Raw genomic sequence first — 13,231 nt, 5'->3', positions numbered from 1 at the left:
TCAGATCTATTTTTTGTTTAACTTTTTTATACAGAGTACTTGGTCGGACAGTTAAGATGCACTAGATTAACTTTTGAAGACATTGGTATAATTTAAACTTTATACGAGAATAATGATGATACTTACGTGAGAGAGTTGTTAACTTATTAGGGAGTTAATTAGAAACTTTAAATAAGGGAGTTAATCCACATTCAAGGTTTTTTGGGCACATTTAGATCATATTCAATGGGGGGCTTAAAATCTTAAATAGGTCTCAATGAGAAAAATTATTGCTAAAGAAGAGCCTCGGTTGGACGAGTTATCAAAAATGACAATTGTTCTTATAATGTTTTTTCCCTTTAGAAAGGACAGCTTCTGGAAGAAGAAAAATAATTCTTCATCAATAAATAAAAAATCACTTCGAAAGAGCCTCTATATAGGATGTTAATTTAAAAATAAGGAATCACCATTGTAGTAAAAAAAAAACACAATTATAAAAGATTTTTGAGCCTTAAGTGAAAGCTCGCCAATAGAAACGCTTTTAAGGTAATTTTTTTAATTACTTCGTAGACGTTAATCGATGTTCCAGGGTGTAAAGAAACAAAAGTTGATAGAAAAGTATAGAGTATCTTTAAGAGAACGGTTTAGTTCCAAAATTTATCTTTTACCCAAGTACATCTAAAGTTAATTGTTCTTACGAGTATTTTTTGCCCATCTAAAAATCTAAAATCAATAAATCAGTAAAATAAAATGACATAGGTGTACTCGAGTTCAAAAAGAAAAAAAAAAAATCACCCTAGCACCAAAAGGTGTTTATGACATTTACTTTTATTTGGGTATGGTTTTATAATCTACAGACTACATTATTTTACTATTCTCTTTCTAAAAGGAAAACGAGGGCAAATGATGAAATGAATACAAAAACACGAGGAACTCCAATCCCTCGAGCCGCCCGTGGGCCGCACCATGCAACCAACAACCAGCAACAGCGCCAGTTTTCCGCGGTTTTGCCTTTGATTGCACGCTGCAGCAACCTGTAAAACAACTACTCCGGTCTGCTATTTTTCGCACCAAAACATCAAAAAAGTATGAACATATAAGCAAACATCCCTAAATTAATGATATACGAAGTATTCATTATAATTTGCCAAAAAAGAATGATTGAATTTCACCAAGAGTTTTCCCCCAAAAAATAGTAATGGTTATACCTACTACATTGTTATTGCCTGAATATATGGGGTCACTCATCATCATAGTCGTACAAAAGGCGATGAAATCACTATGGTAATCCCTAATGATATCAGATTCTAGGACAGCTTCTTGGGTGGAAAGTGTAATCATCAAAAACTTTGGACACCCGCCTAAAGGTTTTCTAGCTGAAGCACATTCAACATAATTAAACCTACTTGCGCACATACAAGATAAGATACATCGTTGAATTTGTACTAACATACATTGTAAACAAAACTACAAGAACCGGACTATTCTATACAATCTCATATGTTCTTCTACAAGCCTGCTCTTCATGGAAATCTACTCTCATCGAGAAGACTGATATCGATATGAGAGCATTTTACAAACACAAGTGTGTAAAAGAGATCAAAAGTCAGCTACAGAAATCTTATCGCATGTCATCTGCAACCTGAGAACTACGTACTCCCCAGAAATATTTGGGCTTCAACTTCTTATTAATGGCAGTAAACAGCCAACCCATGTGCCTTTCACAGGTAGCACAGTTGGAAATAGTCCATGCGTATCTGCCAAACATATACAAAAACCAGTTATATACTTAGTACAGGGATACACTTGCCTTTTCCGACCGTATTTATTTAAGAGATACACTTGTCATTTTTAGTAACTTATAAACCCCACCATCTAATTAAATAATCTATCTACACCCCACTCCCACTCCCACCCCCGACCCACTAAAATGAAATGGGTCTCACTTGTTTTACTTATTAAAATATCTACCCAACCCCACTTGTTTTATTACTTTATTTCATTTAATTCTTCTTTTTAATACCCGTGTCCGGCCAAGTGTATCTCTTAAATAAATACGGGGGGAGTAACAAATACTTCGACAGCAATTATGATCTAACGAGTGTGAAAAGTGATTAGATGAGAGCATACCCTGGAAACCAGCTGTATTCTTCTCTCGGTCGGCCAATCAGTGCTAAACCATTGGCTTTGTAAAAAGTCATTATCTCATGAACAAAACCATTTGGGTTTACATATGCACCAAGAGGGCCTTCATTAGACATCACCAGCATATCACTTCGCCTTGCTATTACAGTCTGTAACAAGGCAAGAGGAAAAATCACATTAGTCAAGCTATTAAGTTAACACATTTACAAATAAATTTTTCAGCACAATAGATAAAGAACACCAAATAGTAGGGTGCAGGCCGTTGTAATAACACCAACAATAGTGGAGGATCTATTAGCTGAATTTGGAACCTTCGGTACCCAGTGCCAATCCTACCACAAACTAAAGGCTCTGAGGACACAACCCCCTCCCCCATCCTTTCTTCCCCTCGAAACAAAAGAGAAAAGGATGAAAAGGGGAAAGAGGTGGGAAATTTTAGAAGTACCTGACAGTTCTTACACCTTACACGATCAAACCCTTCAAGCAGTTCAATTTCCCGGCGTAGTCTATAGGAGACTCCATTAATTTCCAGGAGCTCCTGTCTTGTAGACTCGGAAATAGGAATTTTACTGGCAATGGAGAAGGACAAGATATCAGGCTTTCTCACAAAACCTTCCATACTTGGTGCTCCAACTACCTGTTTCCACATATCTGCAAAACAAGCCGAAACCACCCTAGTAAGAAACTGCAAAATCTCAATACACCTTTAACACAGCCTTATTTAGATGTAGGAAATTTTCAAAAAGAATGACCCATATCATGCTTCCATAAGAACAGTGGATAGGCCACAGAAGCTTGCAACATTACAAAAAGATTCATTTTTTAACCTTTTAGTTGGAATATGGTGATCGACTCAACCTAATAGTCTGCACAATGTTCTATGTCTATCTACATAATTATTTGATGCTTTGGCTACATTGTTGATGCCAGAAGTCACAACTCACAAACATCCATCAATGGAAGAGTGGAAGACCATAGAGTTGCTGCAACACCGTAGGAAAACGTTTCACAGGACTGTAGGATCATTTGGTATAGGGGAATCAAATTGAAAAAGCAAGCAAAAAGTTCAGACCTTCACGGGAATAAAACAAGGAATGGAAATCTATGGAAGTTCATTCCTTTGCTCCTCTTTTTAATGCTTGATAGAACTTTTTCCCATACCCATTCCAAGGTACTAGCTTTCCCACCCCAGTCCCAGCTTATAGGGTTTGAACCTCTTGTTGTCCATCCCCCACAAATTTCACCATCCACAATCATATATAAAGACTTGCATGAGATTGTCATACCCATTCCAGGATCATTTCAGTTGTCTTCACTACACAATGACCCTTTGTCTGGTTTCTATGGTGGTAACCAGTGTTACCTGGTTCGCTAGTATGAGATTGGGTACGGGTTCTCAATTCGCTACCTAATTTGCTAAATTAGACCAAAATTATACCATTTTGATGTTGTAATTCGCTTTTTCGGTTCGCGGTTCGTGGGCTGATTAGAGGATTAGGTAACACTGGTGGTAACACATGTGATTTACATTTTCAAAGGCCACCACATGAAAGGGAGTTAGAGGAGCTTGCTTCTTTACTAGGGGCTCTGGATCTTCAACTATCTAGAGTGGAGGATGCTGGAGTGTGGACTGGGGATTCATCAGAGAGTGGAGGATGCTAGAGTGTGGACTGCGGATTCATCAGGGTCATTGTCAATCCGAATGGAAAGAACCATCCTTTCCACGGAGGTAAATCTTTGCCCCAAATGAATTCCTAATTGGAATTAGGGGATCTTTTTTAATTAATTCTTTGGGATATTTGACACCCTTGAATGGGGCAAGGAAAAGGTAATAAAGTCAATGCTTTACCCAACTATCTTTCTTGTAAATCTTTTCTGCTTAAATCGACCCCTTAAGTTTCCATCTTTTCCAGTAGCGAATTTCAATTGGAAGGCTTAGGTACTTCTTAAGGTGAGGGCTTTGGTATGGACATTAGCGTACGGAGGATTAACATTAATGACATGCTCCAAAAGCAAAGGCCAGGTTTAGTTATTTCACCAGGTATTTTCTTGCTTTGCCACACTAATAGTGAGTCATGCTCACATGTTTTCTTACACTGTAAATTTCTTACCTTTAGAGAAGATTGTTTGTGATTCATGAAGAATCATGGGTTTGGCCCTCCGAGATAATGGATTGGCAATGGCTGCAACCTGCAAATTTTCTTTAGGGGGTTTGGTAAGAGTAAGGAGAAGAGATTGTTATGGCGCAACGCTTTCATGGCAATTATGTGGTTTGTGTGGTTGGAGAGAAACTCGAGGGTCAATTCAGGACTTTCATTACCTTCTGATTCATTGTGGGGCAAGGTCACATTTTTAGCATCATTATGGGTTGCTGGTGGGGATTTCAAGAGTTACTCGGTCAGGGAGGTGCAAAAAGTTGGGGCATCTGTAATTTTATTTCTAGATCCGCTGACAGCTTGTCCTCATTGTTTGTTCTCCTTTTTTCCTACTGCTAATATAATATATTTTTTTATCACCAGAAAAAAAGACTCGCAATTGCTTAAGGCATTGCTGAGGTAAACTCACAACAACTAGGAAACAAAAGCTAGTTTAAGCTTTGGCAAACCTACTAAGGGCATGATCCTAAGATGCAACCATAACAAAAACACGATGCCAATAAAGAGACATCAAAGCAGAACTAAGATGCAATCATAATTTTCTCTAAACTCGTCACTTGTACGGAGGCTATGCAGATTACCATTTGTTACTGGGGAACTCTTTCAAAGCACACACAAATAGAGGCTATGCAGATTACAGACACCAGAATTTTGACTGAACAAGAGATAGAGATGATTGGAAGAGAGGGGGAGGGGGGAGAAGAGGAACAGTACCTGCTGCCTTTTGAGCAAGAGAAAAAGAGTCATACATCTGATAAACCCAGTGTGGCCAGAATGCTCTGGGAACTGCACGGAACTGATTTAACCTGGAAGGCATACCTCTCTTCCCCCATGCATCTTCTTTCTGAGGCGATTGGTTTATTGCACCTTTTCTCCCAACTCCTGAGGCAGCATCTATTCTCCTTCGATACTTTGACCGTGATGAACCATCACTTGATTGAGATTTTCCAGAGCAAAGTTCTGATTCACAAACATACTTCTCATCGTCACTGCTTGTTGACTCATCAATCATATCATAAGCAGAACAGGACTGAATAGCAGTTTGATGCAATCTCATCTCAGATAAGGTAAGCTCAGTCAGAAAACTCTCTTCTGACTCTGCATCAGAATCATTGTTTTCATCTGCATCCCTATGTCTCTTAGCTTTATGATGGGATTTTGCAGCGTCAGGAAAGTTTCGGCTACTAAGGTTTCTTAATGGCGGTAATCTTCCAAATGCGTCACGTGGCATCCTCAAAGGCAAATCTTCTTCAATGATTTCAATCTCTCCACATTGCTAAGGACACAAATTATTTACCAAATAAATCCCTTATAGCGAGATTAAATAGAAATGTAGTAGTGGCAAACAGTAATTCAACATTAAGTTTGTTCTTACAGCTCCATCAGCTTCAATCCAATGGCGTCTAACATGAAATCGCTGCTTTCCACGAGTAACCACGTTAACAGATCCATCCTCCAAACGACGATATTGTCGAATCTGAATCAGTGACAACAGATTTAGAACAAAGTATTTATGATCAAGTTAAGCAACCAGATGATTCCTAATTTTTTCTCTGTTCCTGAACATGGTCTCAGATTGACGACTATTTTCATGTATCTCTCTACAATCATGCTAGGATAAAGTAACGTGTAGAGGCATACTTATTTTCTAGTGATAGTGTGTAGAGGCATACTTAAACTCGGAAAACAACAGGACAAAATTGCATCTATTTCTATCATGTAATCTTCTGATAGTGTAAAACACGGAAATAGATTATAGTTATGTGAATCTGAGAGCAATATAAGAAGAGATTAACAGACACATGCAGATCAGCTCAAGTTTATCATGACTGGGGACACGTTCAACTGCAAATAACTGCTTTCAGGCTCACAAACTTTACGTTTCTTATAATTCTTAAGCATATGGCAACTTTTTCCTTGGCAAAACATGTGATTCTCAAACTTAATAACATACTACACTTTGTTAGACTAGCATTTGCGGAGGGAGAGGAGGACGAGGGGGAAGAGTGAGCTTACATTTTCCTTCCAAATCTTTCCAACAATTAAGGGACTTAATTAATTATAAGAGGAAGGAAATTGGATCCTTCCCTTCCTCTATGTCTTATCCAAATAAGGGAAAATGTATCCCTCACTTTCCCTTCCCTCCCTTTCTCTCCAAATTTTGTACCAAAACTGTGTGATCGCATCATCATGGAAACAGGAAAAATATCTCATTGCAACAAAACCTCAGTTATCTAATTGAACCCTGCAACGCTGCAAAGCTTCAATATGATATTCCCCAAACTAAATATGAAACAATTCACATGGGACCACATCCGGTCAAGGAGGAACTTTAACTAACCAACTAACAAATTGATACCATTGTTTCTCTTGTTTGGGAACATTAATCATACACAGACAACAATATTGTCTATGACATAAAACGTTACTCCCTCCGTCTCTAAATACTAGGCCACATTTTCAATGTAGACATTTAGTTCATCCCAAAATTATTAGCCACTTTCTATATTAAGTACATTAAAATTTGTAACATTCCCATACTACCCTTAGAAATACAACTACAGTAAAGAATTCCAAAGGAGGACAATCTTGTTGTGGTGAAGATGTAAATAATACTACTAGTAAAAGATAGTTATATTATCATAGATAAATTGCTTTTAAATAATCCTATATCATATGTGTTCCATTATTTAGGAGGGAAGGAGTAGCAATTTCATAAAGTTTGTTCTGTGAAATAAGGAGTAGCATAACGGGACTGTAAAGCCCAAGGATGATAGGAAGTTGGCAATAGTTTAAAATCTCCAAATAAACAGTAACAAATTTGTTTTGCAACGAAGGATAAGAAGCTAACAACTCATAACTGAACTAATGAAGTGCTAAAATCCTAATTAAATTTCCTCAAAACGAAAAGGTGCTATAAGCCTAAAACTGTACATTCACTAAGAAATCAATGTACATATTTATTGCAGGTTTCAGACTATGAATAATAACAGCCATGACAATATTCATGATATAAGTATCCCTGTGAAATTGAAAACTATACCTCTGCAGTGGTCCCAACAGCTGCAGACCTTAGACTTCCGCTGTTTGGATCTCTATAAACACGAACCTGAGCAACACAGCAAAAATTGTTCAAGATTTCTCAAGGACAGGATGAAAAATTTCTGACAAAGATGGCGAATAGTTTACGTACCACACCTATGGTAAAGGACGAATCAACTTGGCCCATTGCTCTTTCTACAGCTGCTATAAATTTAGGCTGTATAATTCTTAAAGGAAGAGTTGCCTCCGGGAACAGTACCACACCTAGATAACATTCAAGGAAAAATAAATTTCTTGAATAAAAAATTAAACAAAAAGGATTTGACAAGATAAAGCAAGACAACTGTTTTCGACTGGGATATATTGGCACATAATCAAAGTATACTTGATACAAGAACCTTCAAGATAAAAAAGAGGGAGAGTCAAAATGGCGCCAGTATCAACAAAAGATGTTCTGTGATGAGTGTCTTCCACCTCTGCAATAATAATGCAGAATCGGTAAAGTGTTGTGAGGTAAATAAGAATTTATATAAGAGTATAAATGCTACTCATGCCTACCACCCAAATAGGTATGCAATGGAGCCAAACAGGTATCGAATGTGAAGTCACCCGGCCTGCCATGAACATGCCCACTAGAATAAGAAAAAGAACATGCAAAACAAGAAGAGTCAGAGGCTATAAATTGATGATAAAAAAATGTTTTTAGCTATATATGCTAAGCAACATATCAGATCTTTTCCTTGTTTTTCATTCTGAGATAGACAAGTCATCATTTCAGCAATCAGTACCACTAGGAGGGAGAGTCCCTTTGATAGCCATTATTGCCCCTTTGACCCAGTACGATCAGCATACCAACACACACGTACGCAAAGAAAAAGTGAAACAAATCTGCAACTATTTTTAAAAAATATTTATATCAAACTCAAATGAGAACTCTGTGGAGTAGCATGGCAAAGTAAAATTGTATCAAAACAAGTAATACAGGTCAGTGGTCAGTCACTCACTCTATTCAAGTGCCATTGACTCATAAGGTATTATGATTATCCATAACACTTTGTTTGGATAAGAGGAAATGGAGAGAAAGAGAGGGGAGCAAGCTCCCTTGTTTGGATAAAAGGTTGGACGAAGGAAGGAAGGGGAGGGAGAGGAATGGATCCATTTCCCCTCCCTCTTAAACACATTCTCTTTAAAGTTGGAGAGATTTGGAGGGGAAATGGAGCTCACTTTCCCCCTCCTTATCTTTCCCCTCCCCTTCCTCCTCTTTCTCTCCCCTTCCTTTCCCTTTTATCTCGCTATCCAAACACGAGAGATTCAACAAATTTGACATTTTTCACAGGGGTGTTGAAACATAAATGGTCTAGGGAAGCCATAATAATTATAACATACTTAACTGCTGAAATAAAAAGGAATGTGCCACAAACCATTTCTCAAATATAACTATTCTGGTCATTGATTATGGTGTAAGTGTCAAAATAACAACTCGACTTATTCCATCTATATTTAATAGAAGTAAAAATAATCCAATCAGTACACGGGAAATGAGAAGGGCTCAGAAGAAGTCAAAAGATGTTTGAAGTTAAAAAGCTCCACGGAAGACCTCTTCTCTAAGGAAATTAGGGGGCGGCTGGGGGGGGGGGGGTATCAGAAGGAACAGTGCGTCCTGGAGACTGTATAAACAACTATCAAGCAAACACCAAAATTATGCACTACAGAAAAAGGCAGCAAGAGAGATAACTCCCCCAATTTGAGGGGAATATCACACAACTCTGTTTGCAATTCACAATCAAGCAAAAGCTTCAATGATAATATTCTTGATATAGCAGGTTTCTCTTTTAATCGGAAGATCTAAGGTTATACAACTCTAACCCGATATCCGGGAAATAAAAAACACTTGATTTGCCTCTCACGGCTATCTTGGAACTGTAAGGCCAGAAGGACTCATGCGTGTTTCTCTAGGACAGCTCCCAAGTCAGATGAGCTAAGTTGAGTTTTGAAGCAATTCGGTCATGAATGGCCTACAATTTAGACTGTCCGACCCAGTTAGCTGTACAGCCAAATGGTGATCATGGCAATGCTGTTATCACTGTTCAACCACCGGATCAAGGAGCCTTTGCAAAAAAAATTATGCACCTAATGGGGTCCCAAAGTATGTATTACTAAGAAGATGCAAAACCAGAAAACCAACTAGGGAAGAGAAAAAACCATATATTGAAGGCTGGATGTTGATCTACAAAATGCAGGACTTACTCAAACTAACTACAGATCAGAAACCAGTTCAAAGACATAAATAAATTGTTCATGACAATGACGCTTAATATGTAACTCAATAGCAAAGATAAGGATGGTGCCCACATTCACCCGCACACTGCTAATAAGTAACCCAAACCTCCTCGTCCCCATCCCATTACCTTCAAAGCAATTACAAATCCTCTGCGATGGAATACTAGGACCAAGCAAATCAAAACCAAGGCGTAAAGAGTGATAGTCAATTAGTCACCCTATTGAAGGAAACCAACTTCTAGATTACCCATCGACTGTAATGAAGGAATAACAAGTCAAAGAGATACAATATGAGGCCAATGATTTTCAGAACTTGTCAAACAGCTGGTATTATTCTCCCTCCTCACCTAGCATCCTCTGCCCCCACATTAGAAACTAGAGCCACAATCAAAATGGTCGATTTTCTCCAATGTTTCTTCACTTTGAGGAAAGTATACTAGAGAAGAACGTTCCTAATCTAGTAGCAAGCACTTTTCCTGGACTATATGTAAAGAGGTTTAGTGGTCTAAACTCCACTAGCTTAAAGTAGTGACCTACGCCTATGGGTTATATTAATGGAATTCGCAATCTTAAAAACCACCTAGTTTTCAGAAATTCCTGGAAAACCAATAGAGGATAATTTCTAACTGTCTCCCAGCATTCCACAGGTAGTTAATGACAATCAACCAAAAGTACCACCTTCTTAACTCAATGTGTTCCCAAATCCAATCCTAATAATCAGTGATCCTCAGAAATAGGGCATCAGTCTGTACTTTAAAGTCCAAACCTTCTACTGTAAGATGATTATACATCTCCTCTGAGAATGGTTCCTATAGAAGTGGAAAAGTCACTCTCTAACTCTATACTTTTTCAACACCTTTTATCATCAAGCATCAACTACCTTGAAGAACATTTTATAATTAATGTCACATCCATGGGCCAATCAGACTTCATCTTCTGTCTCGTAATTATTCTCTCCTTCGTGACCAAGAGTAAATTCTTCAGTTTGACCATTTTCCTCATAAGCTTTTCATCCACCAAAGCCTAACTCTAGCTTATTAATGTCACAACTCTCCTTCATAACAACTCTTTCTTAATCCCAATATTATCAAACAGATATGAAAATATTTGTCATTTCACAAAAGCAAAAGGCATCCCAATTTTCTACACGAGTTCCAACACACAACTCAAAACAATAGCTTTTTCATCACTGCCATGTAAGTATCATCATGTTCTATCATCTCCAAACATGTGGCAAATACCAACACCATGTGGACGGTTGGACACATTCATAGAAAACTAAAATTTTGATTTTTCTCCATTCACTTTATACGTTGTAGTAATTTCTTTCAAGAAACTATTACATTTAACTATTTAAGCAAGAAATATATCTAACTCAAGTGTTCAGCAGTATCATGTTCTACCATTTATTTAAAATGCAACTTCGAAATGTAAAAATTTTAGCTAATTGGGCAAGTACACATACTCCTCTTATGATTAAGCTAATTGGCATGTATACTTTAATTTCAATAAAGTTGATTTCTTCTCACTTACAGGTATATAGAGTTCAGATTTTTCGAGAATTGCTTACTACAAACAATTAACTTCAGCAACAACTATCCAAAAATATACACCACAAAAGCCCTAAATGCGGCGAAATCACCAAAGACAAATTCAGAAAAATCAAGAACTAATAATTCAATTGAAACATTGAACCAAAAGCAGAAATCAAAATCAACAACAGAAAAATATATAATCAAAGTGAAAATGCAATTTACCTGGCCTGATCGTCATCGGAATCGTCAGGAAGACCTTCAACTTCTTCAATCTGCAATACCTCGTCATCGAGCTCTCGAATTTGCTCAATTTGGTACCTTTCTCTCGCCAAAATGCGGTCTTCGTCCATTACAAATGAGTGAATAGAATCTGGAGCTTGGATTTGTGATTCAGGATCTCATCAAACGGAGGGGCATCTGGGAGGTGGGAAGTGTTTCTGGAGGTGTGGGTGTTTTGAGACAGTGAGGAAGTAACAAATAAATCTTTCGGTCTAATGGAACCGGCGGTCACCGGTGGCGTGTTCACTATACACCCGGATTTGATCGGCCTAGACGTGAGCATAGGGTTAGGCTAAACCGGTTCGAATTTTAAGGTTTTTTCCCTCATGCGAATGAATTAGAAATGCATTACAAATAGCACAAGAAAAAAATATGATTTTACCATGCGGTGTATAGGTTACGTGTTTTTACAATTATGTTCATATGGATTTGATATTCAAAAATCAATTTATTCAACACTTATTAATAAAATGTCCGTCTTATCTTCCCCTGCAAAAATTTGAAAAGAGTAACAAAATTGTAGATAAAAGGTCAAAAGTGATGGAGGGAGGTTATGAATGCAAAGAGTTTTTTAATTAAAATTTAAGGAAAGATTATTAATATCTTTATTTTAAAAAATGAAAATAAATAGAGTTAAAGATGACAAGTGGAATTATTAGTTTTGGTGTTTTAAAATATTAGTATAGATAGATTTGGTCGAAAGATAGGGATGAGACGCAGTTGGTATCCGGTCAATAATTTGAATTTTCTGGATTAGGTTCGAACCAAAATTAGGCCCGGTTTTTATTTTTATTAACTCTAGGTTAGTCGCGTAACCATAACATTATTAAGTTAAGGTTATGTTTTATTCACATGACTTTCACTTATCTAAATGGTATTTTTGTCGGATACTCTAAGGTTTTAAAATAGCATATCAAATGCCCTCGTGTTTTCAAGAAACTTATGATGTGATTATTCACCATATACTTCCTCTTTTTTTTTTACTTGCATTATTTTTCTTTTATGGAAGTTGCATATTAGTTGCATCATTCTCTCTATGGTATATTTTTACATGCTTTTTGGTGTATTTACACGCTAAATACCCACTTTACCCTTGCTCACATTTCATGGTTGTCATTGTTACCTAACATTTTCCCTCCCTTTCAATTGTTATCATATTGCCAATTTTGACATTTACAGCTTTCTTAATCTTTATGTCCAACCCAAATAGTGCAAGTAAAAAAAAAAAAAACAAAGGAATCACCATAATTCCAAGAATATGCAATAATTATTAGCTTATTTTATAAATATTGATTCCCGTTACATATGTTCTCCTTGTTCCAAAAAAAAGTTTCATATTATGTGAAAGACACGGATATTAAGAAATTACATGCGTGTGAAGAAAAAAACTATCATTGATATGTGTTTTTATTGGGGATGTACAAAATTTAATGATTGTTTAACGAAAAGGACTGGGAAAAAACGGATGTGGCGGGGGTAGCCGGTTGGGTGAGAACAAGTAAGTGTGTGTAAGAAAAAACAATCATGTTTTATTTTTTATTGTTTTTTTGACACAAATTTTTGGAAAAATGGAAAAAGTAACTTAAAATGGAAACAATGAACGTTTTTTTTTAAAACGTCTAATTAGGAAAATAGGAAACGTTTTAAGGAACGCAATGACTGCATTTTAATATAAAGTACTTGTAAATTTCTATTATTAACTTAAAATGCATCCTACTTTGGTCATGTCCACATCGGGATTTAATTTTACCAAATGCAGCCTAGTATGTTTATATTGGTATTGTACACTTTTCCATTCCATAATGATTTATGACT

The 13,231-nt window shown here is 36.8% G+C and overlaps 1 protein-coding gene across 2 annotated transcripts; it reads right to left on the bottom strand.

Annotated features, from left to right (window-relative positions):
* Window positions 1-1,116: 1,116 nt before the first annotated feature.
* Window positions 1,117-11,736, bottom strand: LOC110787436 (uncharacterized). 2 transcript variants are annotated; one of them, XM_021992059.2, is made up of 10 exons: window positions 11,360-11,736; window positions 7,881-7,954; window positions 7,721-7,798; window positions 7,474-7,586; window positions 7,324-7,389; window positions 5,656-5,757; window positions 4,995-5,556; window positions 2,570-2,775; window positions 2,110-2,273; window positions 1,117-1,736 (listed from the first exon to the last, which is right to left on the bottom strand). In XM_021992059.2, exons 1-10 carry the CDS (start codon window positions 11,485-11,487, stop codon window positions 1,601-1,603), a joined length of 1,629 nt encoding a protein of 542 aa, XP_021847751.1. In that variant the 5' UTR covers window positions 11,488-11,736; the 3' UTR covers window positions 1,117-1,600. The 2 variants fall into 2 exon arrangements, with proteins under 2 accessions (XP_021847751.1, XP_021847752.1); XM_021992060.2 differs by having other exon boundaries at window positions 7,881-7,936; window positions 11,360-11,726.
* Between the last annotated feature and the right edge of the window lie 1,495 nt (window positions 11,737-13,231).

This window comes from Spinacia oleracea, chromosome 1 (assembly GCF_020520425.1).
Source record: "Spinacia oleracea cultivar Varoflay chromosome 1, BTI_SOV_V1, whole genome shotgun sequence".
NCBI classification, from domain to species: Eukaryota; Viridiplantae; Streptophyta; class Magnoliopsida; order Caryophyllales; family Amaranthaceae; genus Spinacia; species Spinacia oleracea.
This window is presented reverse-complemented; position numbering and strand designations above follow the sequence as displayed.